Source organism: Schistocerca gregaria, chromosome 6, assembly GCF_023897955.1.
Source record: "Schistocerca gregaria isolate iqSchGreg1 chromosome 6, iqSchGreg1.2, whole genome shotgun sequence".
Classification (NCBI taxonomy): Eukaryota; Metazoa; Arthropoda; class Insecta; order Orthoptera; family Acrididae; genus Schistocerca; species Schistocerca gregaria.
The window spans coordinates 268,348,218-268,368,356 of NC_064925.1; the positions used below are offsets into that span (position 1 = coordinate 268,348,218).

The following is a 20,139-nucleotide window of genomic DNA, read 5'->3' on the forward strand; positions in this document are numbered from 1 at the left end:
TTCTCCTGATCTTACACCTCTGGACTTCTTTCTGTGGAGTGCGTTAAAGGAGAATGTGTACCGTGATGTGCCTACAACCCCAGAGGATATGAAACAATGTATTGTGGCAGCCTGCGGCAACATTACACCAGATGTACTGCGGCGTGTACGACATTCATTAAGCCAGAGATTGCAATTGTCTGCAGCAAATGATGGCCACCACATTGAACATCTATTGACCTGACATGTCGGGACACACACTATTCCACTCCGTAATTGAAAACGGAAACCACGTGTGTACGTGTACCTCACCCCTCATGGTAATGTACATGTGCATCAGTGAAAAAGACCAATAAAAAGGTGTTAGCATTGGACGTAATGTGCTGTTCCAGTCTCTTCTGTACCTAAGGTCCATCACCATTCCCTTTGGATCCCTACGTAATTCAGTGCTCTCCGATACACACGATCGAACAGCAAAGGAGTGGTACTCAAGCGTCAACTTTAGGTTACAATATCTCCAGATGTAATTAACATTTTACAATGCAACAAACGGCACTGATTACGTATTTGTTTATATGTTCAGATGTGCTAACAAAACTAATGGGGTTCCATTTTAAAAAAAAACAACGTAGGTTTGTGTTAAAAAAACATACTTCCGTGCATTTCTTTATGGTTTGTATTAACCAATTACACTAGCCCCTTTCCTCACGTTTGGTCTGTGGAATCGATTCGTCAGTATTTGATGTGGTTTACAAAATATATCCAGCTGTAATGTTAGGTGACTCACCCTGTATTATCAGTCTGAAACCTTCCTGTGTCTCCATGTTTCTTCCACATGCACAGCCTTCTTTCATGATTTTTATTTATATATTCTTGAAACATGTATTACCATTGGTTATATTATTCTCTGTGCAAAATTATACCAAGTGGGTTCCTCTCATTCCTTTCCTCCAGTCCACATTATCCTACTACTGTTCCTTTTCATCCTTTTCCAACTACCAAATTTCAGTCTCCCATCACAATTAAATTTTCATCTCCCTTAATTATCAGATTAATTTCTTTTATCACATCACACAATCTTTCAATCTCAGAGCTGGTAGGCATTTAAACTTTTACTATTGCAGTAGGTGATGGTATCTTGTCTATTTTGGCTATGATGTGTTCAGTACACTATTGCATGCATTCCTATTTTCACATACTTTATTAGAGCTACTCATGTGTTACCCTTATTTTATGTTGTATCTGTGACACTCTATTCACCTCACCAGAAGCACTGTTCTTCCCACCACTTTACTTCACTAATTCTTACTATGTCTACCATAAAACAGTTAACTTTCCTTTTTAAAACCTCTCTTAAGCAATCTAGCATTTCATACAATGATCCACAGAACATCAATTTCATTTCTCCTGATAACATCCTTCTTAGTAGTCCCACAGCTGCAGATCCAAATGGGCAATTATTTTATCTCCAGCATATTATACCCAAGAGGATGTCATCAATTTTGAGCCACACACAAGAGCAGCATATTCTTGGGAAATATAACAACTGTAATCATCTAAACAATACATCACATTTATTTCACCATAGATACAATTTTATGGTTGTCTTAAATAAGTCTGACAATTTTTGGAAATTTAATGAGAAGAGACAAATTATACAAATTAACTGGTGATAACTGTTCTGCAAGATACTTAAAAAATTAAATTCATAGATGGGCAAATTAATGATTCTATGGCAGATATCCACATGTATGTATACTACATTGCAACAATATATAAGGATACTGACACTACTTTTGCATTCTTGATGTTAAAGCACAAAATATAATCAGAAAAAAACTGAAATTAAAACAGGAAGCGCACAAGCAACTTCCAAGAAATAATTTATATCAATAACTCTGTGGCGATATGAACTCTCCATACATTCTTTTTCTTAATGTTAACATACAGTAAATGGATTCATCAACCTGTAATATGACACACAAACCACAGAATCCAAACAATGGCACTGAATTGACTGGAAAGAAGAAAATTTAGCTTAAACAAATCTACTTGTGGAATAAGTTGCATTATACTGGAATAAAATTGTGATAGGGAACAAATCTTACTGTAATAAAGCTATAGGTATCAGGAACATGTTGCAATTATAAACTAAAAATATTAAAAAATATTAACAAATAATTTATACAACAGTAAACTTGTCACATTCTTGGCAGCTATTTACACAATACAACATCATGAGGATTATACATATATGAAACTGCATTTACTTATAATGAAGACTTTTTATTACATAAAAATAGACATCATATAACTTTATTTTGCATCATTATTTTATTACAGCCTTAAATTTTCCATAAATTTTGGAACACATGCATAAACAGAAATTATCATCAGCAGTATCTTTTTTAGAATGTACTTCAATTATATATTTACAATAGCATAGGAAGCCAATTCGTTATCTGCTTATCTAAGTAGAAAGCTGATTCCTTGAAAGTATATTGTGAACAAGACATTGCTGATAGTTTTCTTACGAATTGAAATGTGCAGTTAAACCAGTTACTAATTTTGCTGAATACTTGGCATAATTGTTGCTATAACTGCTTGCTTATTTTCATACACACAACACAAAAAAGGGAAACCAATATGAATCTTGATACATGAACTCTGTTATATGAAACGATTTCTTTCACCGAGTTATCCTGTCAATCAAAAGCATCATTTTCAATATGGATGTAGAAACAGAAGCTCCTATGTGATAAAATTACAATATGGCGTAGAGAAATGTCTACATCATAATAACAACAACAACAACAACAACAACAATTCTGCTGTAAACAATATATACTTAAACAGGAGTAAAAATACATAGCACAATATTGCAGTCACATGCAGGGATTGGGACAAGATCAACAGCAACATGATAATGTAGTTAATCCACTAACCACATTAGACTTCTTAGATGAACTTATCCATTAGAATTAGAATTGATAGTGGAGCTAACAGATTAATAGTGACTGATGACTAACCTCCAACCTGTTATTTCAATGTGATTCATTGGTAAAACTCTCTTTCAAATATCTGAAACTTTCAATATTTGAATGCCTCCTCAATAATTTTAATTACAGCTTGGTTTCTGATCTGCATGGACATTTATTTGGCTTTTCACAAGGATAGCATAAAGCATCATGAATCCAAAGAAACCTAACTGAAAAGAAAATAAATGAAATGCCAAACACAGGAGACAGGGACAGAATGGCATTCAAATCTTTGATTACAGCACACAATATTAATTATGAAAACAATCAGTTTTTGGCAATATAATGTAATTGGATACATGAAAAATCTACCCACCAAGTGGCGGTACAAAAAACATATTATAGAAGGTTATAATTAGGCACGCTTTCTGAGCCAGTGGGTCCTCCTCCAGGCAGAAGGGTTGAAGTGGACGGAAGAATGGTAAAGAAAGAAGACTGGAGAGGTCTAAAAATCACCCAGAACTGCGAATCAGGGGAGGCTTACCACACTGGATGAGAAGGAAACTAATTCAATGACAAAAATCTCACAGAAGCCATCCAGAATGATAGCATGGGGCACAATCTGTGTTCTCTGACCTAACAATAGTCATTTGTACAGAAGAAAAAGAAGGGACATTTCCTTCTCATTCCATCTGTTAAGTCTCTCCTGACCCACAGTTCTGGGTAACTTTTCCAAAGTTTACCCATTATCTGAGGACTTCTCCAGTCCTTTTCCTTCACTTCTCTTCCTTCTCCTTCAACCTTTCTGCCTGAAGGAGCCACTGGCTCTGAAAGCTTGTCTAATTGTAACCTCGTGTGTGTGTGTGTGTGTGTGTGTGTGTGTGTGTGTGTGTGTGTGTGTGTGTGTTTTCTGTCACCGCTTGGTGAGTAGATTTTTAATCTACCCTATTAGTAACATTAATTATGAAGTACATTCATAATAGCATAAATATTGTACATGCAATATTGCTACATGCTGTAAAGAACATTATGGTACACCAACAAGAAGAATGTAAATCATCAGTTACACAATACTTTGTGTTTAAAAAGGGAGCTATAAATTTTTAAAACAGTGGAAGCCTAGTAAGCCATTGCCTAATGAAATTTGCTTGTAAAGCAGGTTGTGGAACAGTTGTTGAGTGTGTGCTACACTGCAAAGCATAGTACAGGCCAGGAAACTAATTCAATGACACAAATCTGACAGAAGCACACCCAGAATGACAGTATGAGGCTCAATTTGTATTCTCTGATCTAACAATAGATGAAAAAAAAGAAAGAAAGAAACGATCAGGATAATTTATTTACAACCTGTTGTATGCATGTGTGTGGTTTCTAACTGCTTCATTTATAAAGATTACTTTTTCTGATTGTATGACAAGAACTAGCTTTAGCAGCCTGTCTACCCACTGATGACACACGTAACTATGGAAACCTGTAATGCAGTGTTTTATCTAAGTAGGAGCAACAGAAAATTTCATTCATAATTTGTGTGTTAACACATGTACTATAATAAAATACAGTTGCCTCATTAGAAAACTGGTCTAACAATGGAAAATCTGGGATGGAATAACACCAACTGAAATGTTTAGATTGTTAGTCGCCGCATAGAAGAGGTATTGAGTGGCAGCTACACACACTTAAAGAAGACAGTACTTCCTCTATGTTGTGGGCAGCAACCCATCCCTTTCATTTGCTGTTCAAGATAACAGTTCTTTTTAATGTTAAAACAAGCTTTATTAAGATAAGATGACAGAGAAAAATATTATGTTGGCTAGACTGAAGTTATGAACAATGGGAAGATGAGGGAAGTGGGCCATCAGACAGAGCAAATGTCTGAAACCAAAAATGTATTAACAATCAGTTTTTGTTACACAGTGTTAGAAATTTGAGTGGAAGCCCTGTAACTATAGAATTAAAAAATCCCACTTGGCTTTGAAATGCATTATGCAATTGTACAGAGCATCTATTTTCCTATAAGTTATGACTTCATGAACAAAGGAGGAGTCAAGTGCTGTTGTAGGAGTTAAAACAGGTAAGTTTATGACCATGTCCTGCACTGGAAGTTATGGGTTCACAAAGCATGGAATGAAGCAGGTTTGGCCTGACAATACATTTGACAGGAAAATTAGGCAAGCAATGAAAAAGTACAATGACCCATACAGTAAGACTCTCACATGTGATGCTGCCTGTTGTCAGATACTTTATAAGTCATCTAAGAACAAGATAATGGTGTGAAATATGGTGTTTATAGTAGACATGTTAAAATGAGAATATTGGTAACAAATGTCTAAGAAATTTGTCCATAGTCAACATCTGAGTGAGGTAGGTATGTAACTGAGATGAGTGGTGTTATTTCTGAGATTCTCGGATATGTCATTATGGTCCTTGAGACAATTAAAGAAAAATCCTGACATGTATCTCCCCATATGGTAGGAAGTGGGAAGAGAGGGAAAGTGGCAATGGTCTCCTTGGAGATCAGAAGAGCAGGTATAGCATAGGATACAGGGTACCCTATTACAAGGAGAAAGTGCTGTTTCAATCATGGTACATGAAAATGGAGACTATATTGAGATTTACTGAGCTCTGACTGGGGTATGGCTTTATACGGTTCAGAAATGTGGATCTGTGGATGCATGCCATAAGCAACTTTGGGAGATATTTGAAATGTGGTGCTAGAGAAAGATCAAAATTATCTTGTGGACAGCAAAGCTCACGAATGAAGCAATTCTTAGAAAAATAGGTGAAAAAGTTTTCGGCTACCAACAGTATGGAAAAGAAGAGATCAATTAATTGACCATCTCAGCTGTCCTGAGTCACGGTAAGAGAGGAAGATGAGAACCTAGAGTGCAACACTCTAGCCTGATAACAGATGATATAGGAGATGGCTCATATGAGAAAATTAAGAAGCTAATAGGGCACAGAGAGGAGTGGAGAAGAATTGTTGCCACTCAACTTTGGATTGAGGATTAAGTGTAGGGAGTTTCTCAAAATGTTAAAAAATTATTTCTGTCTGTGGTTTGATGGGCTGTTCTGAGTATAAAAATGAATTAAATCAGTAACTAGACTGTTGGTGGTAACATAATATCAACAGCAGGAATGATGTTACTGATTCCTGACCATACTGTGCTCTACAGTCCATGATATGTGGGTGAGACTGCCAAATGCAGTGGAACACCAATAGCAGAGATAAAAACTTACTTCCATTTTTGTATCTCAGCTCAAATATTACACACCTATTTCTCAGCAAGCTCAAGATGAATTCGGCATGATATTAAGTATGTGTTGGCAGTGGTTATGGCAATTACATGACCAGCATGTCACTTTTATGTTGCATTGCCATTATTAATACCTACAACCTGTGAGTAATGATTCCTTGAATATTCTGTCACTATTCGAAACTTTAATTTCTAACATTAGTTGTTAAATTATATATTTGTAATGTACACCATAAAAATCAGAACATTTAGAAATGAAATAAATCACATACTTTGCAGTGGCTGAGCTACAATATCAACTGTGAAAGAAGAAATACAAGCTTCACAGTTTCAAAATACACTGTACAAATTTCTGTCCTCTACATAGCTTCAAATACTAGAATATAATGGAATATTTAGTTATCACCTTAATAGAAAAAAGTAACAATTACCGAGAAAAACACTGTTTTATTGTGGTAACAAATCTCAGGTTACCAGTTAACAGGTAGACTATTTTCATTGAAATATAATATGTTGTTGTTGTTCGTCTACTGTAATTATAGTAAATCAAGCTGAATACACATATTATCCATGTTACAAACATCACACAGCAGTACAGTAATTATGAACAGCACAATCTGATACAGTTGTTTTAAATTCCCCCCCACCCCAGAATGGTGCCTAGTTGATGACAATGTCTTTAGAAGTGGATTTCAAGTAATCATATTGAGGAACGAAAGTAGCAACAAGTTTCAAAAAACTATTTTGGCTATACAAAAAAAAAGAATATGCGAATGTAACACATTAAAGTTAAGAGAAAATAAATGTCACTTCTACCCTCAGTTACTTTATTTCCATGTATCACATTTATGATGACAAGTCTCAAGTCATTACTGCACTTTGTAAAGCAAAATACCACTCAGATATCTCTCTCTCTCTCATACACACATGTGCACCGAGAGAGAATTCTGTTTGTTTCACACGTTTTCTCTACTGATCACATTCTGAATGCAGTCATGTACATTCACTTTCATCAAACTAACACCCAATAGGTCTTGCTACAAATTTCATGGCGACCAATACTGTGCAACTGTCAGTCGCTTTCTTACAAAGGCAAGAGGAATAAAATATATATATAGTATCAATCATCTGTCAAAATCACTTTTACACACAAAAGTTTGGCGATTTTTGCTTTACAGTATGTATATTGATAATCATCTATTCACTTCTCATATAGATAGCTTGTGTTCAATCTGCATTAGTTTTTGCATCCCCTATTGATATAATTTCCCTTTCTTCCACTAAGTATGATTGCAAATAGTCCTTGCAGCAAAATAAAAACAATCTCTCTTTTGAGACTAGCAATTTGAGTTTCTCAGCAAAATACACATTATATTTTTTTTGTCATACACAGTCTCATGCAAACCATTCTAGTAGATCCCTATCTTTGGCATCTAGCCTGTCAGGCATCTTAAAGATACCTGTATAATGCAGGTGACTAAAGAGTATGCTGGTATGAAGCCATGACATGAAGTAAAATAGAAGTAACTTTTCTCATATTTCAAACCAGTCAGCAACAAAAGATAATGAAAATAAAACAGAAAAATCTCACACACATACACTGCACTTTTAACATTTAAAATATCTCTTGTGATTGATGATAAACAGAATGTTTGATAACTGTCGTTTGGAGGTTCATATCTAGTCTCTATATAAAGAAGGATCACTTAATTCTGAGCTATATGTTTCTTTTAAATATCACATTTTCTTCTGAGGTTGAGGTTGTACCTTATAGAGTCTTAATACAAACTCTGCACTATTGCAATCTATTTGTTACAGGGAAAGGACACAATAAAAAAAAACTGTTTTTATGTGAATTACATCTGATTTTCACATCAGCAATATAAATTTTGTTCCTGCTAACAGTTATATAAACCAAATACTGAAGAATTAAGTGTGATTTAGTTATTAGCTGTACATGTTTTAGACTTTATAGCATAACAGAGCTAATAACAATTGTTTGAGCTAATAACAATTGTTTAACAGTAAAAAAGTTTCAAAAATTTTCTTTGGGTCAAAAACAACATTACGTTAAATGAATTAAACATTATTTATGTCAACTGAAAATTCAAATGAGTACACCCAAATTACTGAAAGTTACACACAAAAACTGCATTACAATCGCACATCAATAACATTAGAGATTCAACAATATAACCTGATGACACGTATTTATGTATAAAGAGACACATCACGTAGTGGCTGCAATTTCAACAGTGTATCTTCATACAATGTCAGCAAGTCTTTTCAAACAACAATATGTCACAAGTTTTGTACCTAACATAATCTCACACCAAACCTGGTGTGCTCTCTCTCTCTCTCTCTCTCTCTCTCTCTCTCTCTCTCACACACACACACACACACACACACACACACACACACACACACACACACACACAATTTATTTCACAAGACTTACGTTCTCAGTAGTAATCTGATACTTATAACTTGACAACAGAACAGTCTTGCCCTATTCAGCCACACTGACCGAGTTATAACAGCATAATGAACAAGTTACCCTATGTCAGCCAGTGTTGTTCAAAGGTCTGGATATGGAGTTTGGTGTCACCATTACACGCAGTTCCCACCTGAAAATTAATATAATTTCACATAACCATACATACATGTTAGTGTATGATACTTTAAAATAACAGTACAACAGTTCACACTTTAATTAATTTCTCATCATATTGTTCAAGAAATCAATCTGTCACCGAAAGGTATGTCTGCCGAACACATGGTCAGGGTTTAGAAGAAATTTTGTAAATGCATTTCCTTTCTTTCCCAAATTTTTGTTCTTGTTAAGAACCTATCTGCACTATGGCAAGCATTTGGACTTAATAAGTAGGGTGCTTATGCCAATAAGAAACATACAATTGACCAAACTTCGATTTCACAAATTTTTTACAAAAATACTGACTACAACTTCATAATACTCAAAATGATGCAGTACAATGAACACTGAAGATTTTTTAATAAGCTAATAGTTTCTGTAGAGTAGTAACAGGCACATAAAAGCTCTGAAGACTACAATGAAGCATTATTCACTATTGCTCGACAAAAAAAGTTCTGTATGGAAATTATCACATGCTTATTGAACACTTTTATGGATAATTTTAGGACTAGACTAGCCTCCTCCTCCTCCTCCTCCTCCTCCTCCTCCTCCTCGTCACATTCATCATGTACAGTTTCCTGTCATTTGCAGGATCTGTTTTGAACAAAATTCTCTCAATCTTTTTCATTCTTGCCACTACCTCTCTATCATTACTTTGGCCCATTCTTCTTAATTCTTCCTAACGCTTTTTCCCACTGTTTTTAGCCAGTTGTCCCTTTGTCCTTCCTTTGGTTTCTTGCTCTCCACTTTCATCTCTTGCATCTTCTTTGGTATCCTTGACTCTTCCACTCTCTCCATATGCTGATACCAATTTAATCTGCTTTCCTCATTCTTCTCTTTTAGGGGTTCCACAATTGGTATGCTCCTAACACTTTTGTATTTCTTTTTTCATTTTTGTTATCTCTATTCAACATCTATAAACCTGCCACTTCACTTGTTCAAGTCTTATTTTTCCTCTTTCCTACAGGTTTCTGCAGCATGTAACACAACTGGTATATAATACATTTGGTATATAACTTTCTTGCTTTTCTGAGTGTTCTTTGTTCTCTATTGTTCACCTTATAGTTCTCACAAATTATCAGCTTGTCTTGCACGTTCACTTGACTCTTTGTCATTTCTTACATTTTCTTCTATTACATTCCCCCAGGTATTTGAAACCTTCCACCATTTTCAGCTGCTCCCTACCCAGTGTCATGCTTACCATAAGTCCACCATTCTTCCTTGTTGTGACCACTGTCTCTTACATCTTTGCGTAACATTTTTCTCATACTACTTTGCACCAAATTTAGACCATACTCTTGCAGACCTTCTTGTCACAGATCCATGTAGCTCTCTCCCATACTCACAGTCATGGTCCTGCAGCTGTCCCATTGAAAATACACAGCTGCTTTCTCCCTATTTTCCAGATTCATCCCTCCTTAATCTTTCCATAAATTTTTGAACAGTGGAACATAATGGTACTGCCCTTAGGTTTTTACATCCTTCTGTCACCCTTCTTGAAGAGTACACATATGACCTCCTCCTCGTCTTCAGATGTTCTCATTTCCATCCAAACTGCTCTCTTAAGTCCATATAGTCATCATGTCCCCAACTCTTCTACTGCTCTGATCATTTCCACTCTTGGTTCATCCTACTTTAATTCCTTTTCTCCTGTCAAATTATTCAGTGTTTCCTCTACTTTATCCACATTAGATATTTTTCAATCTACAGATCTGTCTCTATTCCATCCAGAGCTCTGTTTCCTCAAATGATCCATCTGGATTCAGCAAATCATCCAAATTTGTCTTCCACAGATCTCTAGAGATCCTCTAACATCAATCCCATCTTTATCAACCATTTTGACATTCTCTGCCATTCCTCCTATTTCTGATCATTATGTACAGTATTTTCTTATCTCCTATACTACCTTCTTCTGTAACTGTGGTCCATTTTCCATCCACTTTCTTTTCCTCTAAAGTTTTTGTGCCTCCTCTTTATCACTCCATATTTTTTCTTGCTTTTGGTGTTATTTGTAGGAACTGTATTCTAAATAGCTTATCCTTCCAAACTGCGTCTTTAACTTCATAATTTTGCCAAGGGGCCTCCTTGTATCTCCTTTTATTAATATCTCTTGCACACACTTCCTCTGCTGCTTCTAGTGGTGTGTTCTTAAAAGTCCTCCAGTCTTCTTCCACAGTTTGCAGCTCACTCAGAGGAACCTTTTTTTCCATTTTTTCCTTCTGCTATTGTGTCTTCAGCTCTGCTTCTTTGAACTTCCACACTCATTCATGTATCTTTGTTTTCTGTTACTTTTCCCTCCTTTATTTATCTGATAATGATTACTAACAACTGATGATCATCGTATAAGGACTCTGATGGTATTACCTATATGCCTATTACGTTTCTCCTTTTCTAACGTATAATCGATTACTAATATTTTAGATCAATCACTTCTGTACCATGTTCATTTATGGCTTTCTCTCTTAGTGAATGAAGGTTGGAACTTAAGAGTTTAATATCTGTTGGAAGAGTTCAATCATCTTTCATGTTCCTTGTTTCTGCTATATCAGACATTTGCTCAGGAGTTCACTTTCATATCCATGCCTCTCTACATGAACTGTATCTCCCATTACAATCATATTTTACTGTGTAAAAGCTCTTCTTTTTCCTCGGACATGCAACCTGTCTGTAGGACACAGATTTTTTTATAAAATTACTGCTTTCCCTTCAATGATACATTGGTCTTATCATTTACTCATTAACTCCAGTAACTTTCTCTGTCATTCCATCTCTCACAAATATGCCCACATTCCAATTCTGGTGTCCACCTTGCTGCCTATCCAGTACAGCCTAACACGTTTTTCAGTTCACATCTTCCTTTGGATCTTCACCTAGTTTCAGCCATCTTTGAAAAACCCAGCTTTTTTCATTCCATAATGTCATAAGGTTCTTCCACATCCCTTTTCAAAGTATGTACACTCCATACTGCAAATTGTAATCCATGTCCATTGCTGTGTCTTCTGCCTTTAGACCCAGTCTTTATTCTGAGTCTTGTTCCAGTTTTGAAAGCTCATTTTTATCCACTGTTGGCCTATTGTGTCTATCGTAACTTCACCAGAGACCCGATTTGCTAGCACTTTTCAACATTATTGTAGGGCTTCCACATCTACTGTAAAAGACCCTCTGTATTTTGCCAGCACAGGTAGTCCCTGTTTCATGCTGTTGCCTATCTCCCATGCACCACTGCCAATAAGCTCAGTTCCTCATCCAGGTGTTAGCTTTGCCCATTGCAGCTTCTACTACCCAAACTCTTCAACACAAAAATTAAAACACACAGTTCTTATTACAATAAAGTTCAAAAAACAAATGAAATGGCTATTTGTGGTTACAGGAAAGTATTTCCTTGTTCCATCAACTAGCCACCTAACTATATCTCCTGTCCACCTCAATTTTAATTACACAGTGATAAAGAAATTCCAATACCAGAATGAAAACTGCAAAATTTCCTGAGCAGATTTGGACTAACCATAATTTATTGATTATGTACAGCATGTAAAAACTAAGGAAACAGCAGAAAGTTATGTTATTAATGACATGGGACCTGGATAAATCTGAAGAACCAAATGTAGCCGAGTGTTTCAGAAGGAGCATTAAGCAAAGATTCACAAATATGGAAAAGAAACAGAACAATATTGTGGAAAAGAAAGTTGCTACGCATCATATAGTGGGGATTCTGGGCCACAGATCAGTGCAACAAAAAAGACGGTCACAAATAAGGCTTTCAGCCATTAGGGCCTTTGTCAACAACACGCACGCACGCACGCACGCACGCAGAGAGAGAGAGAGAGAGAGAGAGAGAGAGAGAGAGAGAGAGAGAGAGCGCTAACTAAAAAAGAAACGCAAATGCAACTCTCACACATGACTGCAGTCTCAGGAAACTGAAACCACACTGAACAGCAGCACCAATGCATGATGGGAGTGGTGACTGGGTGGGGGTAAGAAGGAGGCTGAGGTGGAGAGGGGGAGGGACAGTATGATGGGGGTGGCAGACAGTGAAGTGCTGCAGGTTAGATGGTAAGCCGGGAGGTGAGGAGTGGGGGGGGGGGGGGGGGAGAGAAGGAAGTAGTGGAAAAGGAGAGAAGTAAAAGGACTGGGTTTGACAGTGGAATGACAGCTGTGTAGTGCTGGAATGGGAACATGGAAGGGTTTGGCAGGTGAGGACAGTGACTAACGAAGATTGATGCCAGTAGGATTATGGGAACATAGGATGTATTGCAGGGAAAGTTCCCACCTGGACAATTCAGAAAAGCTGCTGCTGGTAGGAAGGATCCATATGGCACAGACTGTGAAGCAGTCATTGAAATGAAGGATGTCATGTTAGGCAGTGTGTCCACTGTTCCTTGGCCACAGCTTGTCAGTGGCCATTGTGTGGGCTGACAGCTTGTTGGTTGTCATGCCCAAATAGAATGCAGTACATCGGTTCAGCTTAGCTTGTAAATCATGGCTGGTTTCACAGGCAGCCCTGCCTTTGATGCGATAGGTGTTGTGTGTGACCAGACTGGAATAGGTGGTGGGGGGAGGATGTATGGGACAGGTCTTGCATCTAGGTCTATCACATGAGTATGCGCCATGAGGTAAGGGGTTGGGAGCAGGGGTTGTGTAAGGATGGACAAGTATATTGTGTAGGTTTGGTGGATGGCACAATATCGTGTGGGAGGGGTGGGAAAGACAGTGGGCAAGTCATTTATCATTTGAGGGCCTATGAGATGAAGTCTAAACCCTGACAGAGAATAAAATTCAGTTGCTCCAATCCTGGGGGGTAGTGATTTATGAGGGGAATGCTCCTCTGTCGCCGGATGGTGGGATTTTGGGAGGTGGTGGGAGACTTGGAGCAGATTTGCTTTTGTACACGGTGGGGAAGATAATTACAGCCTGTGAAGGATGCAGTGAGACCCTCAGTATATTTTGGGAGGGACTGCTCATCACTGCAGATGTGATGACTACAGGTGGCTAGTCTTCACAGAAGGACTTCTTAGTATGGAACAGGTGGCAGCTGTCGAAGTGGAGGCATTGCTGGTGGTTAGTAGGTTTGATATGGATGAAGGTACTGATGTGAATCTGAAGCACGTGAGAGGTTTAGGATTGTCGGTTTTTCAGTAAGATTCCTCTAGATGGTCCATGATTAGGTTTACATAGGATGGTGCCATGCGGATGCCACAGCTTTACCCCAGATTTGTTGTAGGTAATGCCTTCAAAGGAAAAGTAATTTTGGGTGAGGATATAGCTGGTTATGGTGACAAGGAAGGAAGTAGTTGGTTTGGAATCCATCGGCATTGAGAAAGGTAGCGTTCAATAGCGCTATTAGGAATGTTTGTGTACAGAGAGGTGGCATCAATAGTGATGAGCAGGGCACAGTGTGGTGAAGGGACGACAATTGTGGAGAGTTGGTGGAGAAAATTGTTGGTATCTTTCACATAGGAGGGTAGGTTGAAGCTGTTGGTCTATGAGAGCAGAGATTCTGTCAGTAGGGGCATAGTAACAGGCCACAATGGGGCATCCTGGGTGGGTAGGTTTACAGACTTTAGGAAGCACGTAGAAGGTAGGAGTGTGAGTAGTGGTAGGGGTGTGACACCCTCTACACAATCCTCCAGAAAAACAACAACTTCTCCCTCATTTGCTTCACCTGGTCCTACTCAACCCAATGAGCCACCTTTCTAGATGTTGACCACCACCTCAAAAATGGCTACATCAGTACCTCCATCTGTATCAAACCTACTAACCACCAGCAATACCTCCACTACACCAGCTGCCACCCATTTCATACCATGAAGTCACTTCCATACAACCTAGCCACCTGTGGTCATTGCATTTACTGAGGGTCTCACTGAAGCCTTCACAGATTGTAATTATCCTCCCACCCATCTACACAAACAAATCTCCCATACCTTTTCTTTCCTACCTTTCCCATCACCTCCCGAAGTCCCACTATCTACATCTACATCCATACTCCACAAGCCACCTGGCAGTGTGTGGCGGAGGGTACCCTGAGTACCTCTATCGGTCCTCCCTTCTATTCCAGTCTCGTATTGTTCGTGGAAAGAAAGATTGTCGGTATGCTTCTGTGTGGGCTCTAATCCCTCTGATTTTATCCTCATGGTCTCTTCGTGAGATATATGTAGGAGGGAGCAATATACTGCTTGACTCTTCGGTGAAGGTATGTTCTTGAAACTTTAACAAAAGCCCCTTCCGAGCTACTGAGCGTCTCTCCTGCAGAGTCTTCCACTGGAGTTTATCTGTCATCCCCGTAACGCTTTCACGATTACTAAATGATCCTGTAATGAAGCACGCTTCTCTCCGTTGGATCTTCTCTATCTCTTCTATCAACCCTATCTGGTACGGATCCCACACTGCTGAGCAGTATTCAAGCAGTGGGCGAACAAGCATACTGTAACCTACTTCCTTTGTTTCCGGATTGCATTTCCTTGCGATTCTTCCAATGAATCTCAGTCTGGCATCTGCTTAACCGACGTTCAGCTTTATATGATCATTCCATTTTAAATCACTCCTAATGCGTACTCCCACATAATTTATGGAATTAACTGCTTCCAGTTGCTGACCTGCTATTTTGTAGCTAAATGATAAGGGACCTATCTTTCTATGTATTCGCATCACATTACACTTGTCTACACTGAGTTTCAATTGCCATTCCCTGCACCATGCGTCAATTCGCTGCAGATCCTCCTGCTATTCAGTACAATTTTCCATTGTTACAACCTTTCGATATACCACAGCATCATCCGCAAAAAGCTTCAGTGAACTTCCGATGTCATCCACAACTTCATTTATGTATATTGTGAATAGCAACGGTTCTATGACACTACCTTGTGGCACACCTGAAAACACTCTTACTTCGGAAGACTTCTCTCCATTGATAACAACATGCTGCGTTCTGTCATCTAGGAACTCTTCAACCCAATCACACAACTGGTCTGATAGTCCATATGCTCTCACTTTGTTCATTAAACGACTGTGGGGAACTGTATCGAACGCCTTGCGGAAATCAAGAAACACGGCATCTACCTGAGAACCCATGTCTATGGCCCTCCGAGTCTCGTGGACAAATAGCGCGAGCTCGGTTTCACACGACCCATGCTGATTCCTGCAGACTAGATTTCCAGTCTCCAGAAAAGTCATTATACTTGAACATAATAAGTGTTCCAAAATTCTACAACTGATCGACGTTAGAGATATAGGTCTATAGTTATGCACATCTGTTCGACATCCCTTCTTGGAAACGGGGATGACCTGTGCCCTTTTCCAATCCTTTGGAATGCTTCGCTCTTCTAGAGACCTATGGTACACCGCTGCAAGAAGGGGGCAAGTTCCTTCGTGTAATCTGTGTAAAATCGAACTGGTATCCTATCAGGTCCAGCGGCCTTTCCTCTTTTGAGCGATTTTAATTGTTTCTCTATCCCTCTGTCATCTATTTCGATATCTACCATTTTGTCATCTGTGCGACAATCTAGAGAAGGAACTACAGTGCAGTCTTGCTCTGTGAAACAGCTTTGGAAGAAGACATTTAGTGTTTCGGCCTTTACTCTGTCATCCTCTGTTTCAGTACCATTTTGGTCCACAGAGTGTCTGGACATTTTGTTTTGATCCACCAACCGCTTTGACATAAGACCAAAATTTCTTAGGATTTTCTGCCAAGTCAGTACATAGAATTTTACTTTTGAATTCATTGAACACCTCTCACATAGCCCTCCTCACACTACATTTCGCTTCACGTAATTTTTGTTTGTCTGAAAGGCTTTGGCTATGTTTATGTTTGCTGTGAAGTTCCCTTTGCTTCCGCAGCAGTTTTCTAACTCTGTTGTTGCACCACGGTGGCTCTTTTCCATCTCTTACAATCGTGCTTGGCACATACTCATCTAACGCATATTGTACGATGGTTTTGAACTTTGTCCACTGATCCTCGACACTATCTGTACTTGAGACAAAGCTTTTGTGTTGATCCATCAAGTACTCTGAAATCTGCTTTTTGTCACTTTTTCTTAACAGAAAAATCTTCCTACTTTTTTTTTTTAATGTTTCTATTTAAGGCTGAAATCATCAATGCAGTAACCACTTTATGATCGCTGATTCCCTGTTCTGCATTAACTTTTTCAAATAGTTCGTGTCTGTTTGTCACCTATCCGGCCACAGAGGAGCATTCTCCTCCTAACTCACTACCACCCAGGACTGGAGCAACTGAATTACAATCTCTGCCAGGGTTTCAACTTCCATTGTTGTGCCCTGAAATGAGGAATGTCCTGGCCACTGTATTTCCCACCCCTCCCACAGTGGTATTCTGATGTCCACTGGACATAAAAAAATATACTTGTCCATCCTTAAACAACCTCTACTCCCAGCCCCTTACCTCATGGCTCATACTCCTGTAATAGACGTAGATGCAAGACCTGTCCCATACATCCTTCCATCACCACCTACTCCATTACAGTCATGAACATCACTTATCCCATCAAAGGCAGAACTACCTGTGAAACCAGTCATGTGATCTACAAGCTAAGCTGCAACCATTGTGTTGAATTCTACATCGTCATGTCAACCACTGACAAACTGTGGCCACAAAACAAATGGATCACCCTGTTGCTGAACATGCTGCCAAACATGACATCCTTCATTTCAATGACTGCTTCACCGCCTGTGCCATATGGATCCTTCCCACTAACACCAGCTTTTCTGAATTGCACAGGTGGGAACTTTCCTTTCAATACATCCTATGTTCCCAACTCAGTCGGTGTGACCCTTTTGTATGAATCAGTTGCATAACGATTCGTATTCACGGTTCCAGTTTTATGCCACCAAATGGTAAGCTCCTGGTACAAATAAAGTGCATGGGGCCTGAAGATGGCAAAGTGGATTGCCAAATCTGATAGCGTTTGATATAAAATAGAATGACCTACAGTACACAGCTGTTGGTAAAGCTTATAGAATTGAGAAGTTGAAAGAAGTTGCCATCAAGCACGAAATACTGCAATATGCTGTGCCTACAAATCTAGAAAAATGTGCCAATTTAAATGGCATCATAGATATAGTTGTGATTCATAAATAATGTACTCAGAACGCCCTGTTTGGGATATTGGCAATTCACAACCTTACTGGGAGGCCACAACTGTGAGAATGGCGATGTGTATTATTTTTATGAAGTATGCTGGTTGTGTACAGGTGTTGTTGCTTTCAATGTTTCTACATGAAGTATAAAGTTTGCTCTATGCAAGTAATTCTATTGTAATGTAACTGATTGTGTCATATTGTTTCTTTGAGAAATCTCAAACGTTTAATGGAAACCATGAAATATTTTATATTTCATTTCCGTAACTAATCTTTCAATTCTCATGTCAATTCATAGTACGACATTAGTGCTATTAAGTTATGCTTATTCTTCTGTAATATTTTTGTAGTTTAAATTCATTATTTTGAATGTTAAGTAGAAAAGAGTTCTGGAGGGAGAAGGGTGGTGGCAGAGAGGGAGGTGGTAAGGGAGGGAGGGAGGTGGTAAGGGAGAGCAAGGGGGAGAGATGGAGACAGGGGGAGTGCAGAGGTGAGGGGAGTTGTTACAGTTAATGGAGAACATACAAAAGACTGTCAGGAAATAATTTCCATGACGCATTTATAACTTTAATAATCAGCATTCTTTTACAGCATACACTGTAGGCCACATTTCAGATGTTGCATTTTGATTTCATATTCTGTATATAATAGTATCTTAGTAGCCATTTCTAGGATTAGCCTTTCTTAAGCATATTTCAGTTTGCTGGTATAAAATGTAGATAAACACATGGAAATGTTAAGAATCTGCATCAATATACTGTCAAAATCAATTTTGTTCATTAACATTGTGAAAACAAACATGTATCTATAATGACTGATGTGGGAGTGTGTCTGAAAGGTAATGTATCCAAGAGGAAAGGATATTTATCACTTTATCGTATGCATTGTAATTTTTGTAGTAATTATGAATTTCTTTCAGCACTGTGGTGTCTCATAAATAATATGCACATCTTTCTTGGATTAATGTAATTTGTTTGCTAGAAATGTCAATTTTTGGCACGTGTGCCACCTATAGCAGATCTAAATGTATTTCTAACCTGTACATTATGTAATCAAGCAATTACATTAAACTAGTACTAATGGAAAATAATAAGACTGGTTTCTTATGTAAGACACAGAATTCATTCCGCTTTCCCCTGTACCTACATTTGTATATTTAGTACTGAATGTACATAGTTTTGGTGGTGAATGCATTTACAATTAATAATATAAATATACTTTTCTAGCTTCATGTATTATCTATCCACACAATATCTATTATTTTTAATGCATATTGTACCTTTTATGCTGGGTTTGACTTGACACTCACTATATAGCGCTATTTGTAGGATACGAGTGGCATCTGATGTGGTGTTTATGCAAGATTCAAGTGAAGGAGATGAAGCTGGATGACTAGTCACAAATTAAAAGAAACGAGAGAAGAAAGAAGATGTGAGTAATTACCTGCTACCCTGCTATCCCTCCCCCTCCCTGCCCTAGTCCCCTCCTTAGCCCCACCACCCAGTTTTTGTTCTGCCTGTCTGTGACTCAGCATCTCCGCTATACGGTAAGTAGCAACTATACTTTTCATAATATTGTTACAATCCATCCCGGATTTTCCATCATAATTTTTAATTTTTATGCATCACATACAACTTAAACAATCACACAATTAGATTTGTTTAAAAAGAAAAAATAATGCAAACGATTACTCTTCATATAGCTCCGGGTAACAAAGATATGTGCTGATCTAATTCAGACAATACCTACACAATCATGACACATGGAAATTTTCTTTTTCCTGTTGCATTTATATGCTGGCAGAATTCAAGCATAAATTTTATGCATTAAATTCTGCGGATGTGTGTAATAACACACCGAGGTTACACATATTTGACACACATCATGACAGACTTGTATGTCCTAGTTTTCAAAGTGAATCTTTCTATTCCTAAGTTACTGCTGTGCAATAATACTCATTCTTCTGTAATTTTAGTTCTATTGGCATTCTACATATGAAATGATCGACCAGACAAATCAATAACAGGGATACGTACGTCACTGAACTGATAAGGTTATGTAATTAATGAAACTTTCATAAAAAGACATTGATTTTTAAAAAGTCACGATCATTGAAGGGCTTTTATACTGGCTGTTATTCTCATTCTTGCAGATGTGTGTCAAATTCGTAGTAAATAAGGAA

General features: G+C 38.0%; 1 protein-coding gene across 7 annotated transcripts in view; it reads right to left on the bottom strand.

Annotated features, from left to right (window-relative positions):
• Nucleotides 1-1,536: 1,536 nt before the first annotated feature.
• The window catches only part of LOC126278331 (kelch domain-containing protein 3), a 111,953-nt gene continuing 93,350 nt past the window's right edge, over nucleotides 1,537-20,139 (bottom strand). For all 7 annotated transcript variants that reach the window (XM_049978361.1, XM_049978360.1, XM_049978365.1 and 4 more), the window contains exon 9: nucleotides 1,537-8,838. In XM_049978361.1, the coding sequence (XP_049834318.1) occupies nucleotides 8,775-8,838 (64 nt within the window). In that variant the 3' untranslated portion in view covers nucleotides 1,537-8,774. The remainder of the gene's footprint in view (nucleotides 8,839-20,139) is intronic.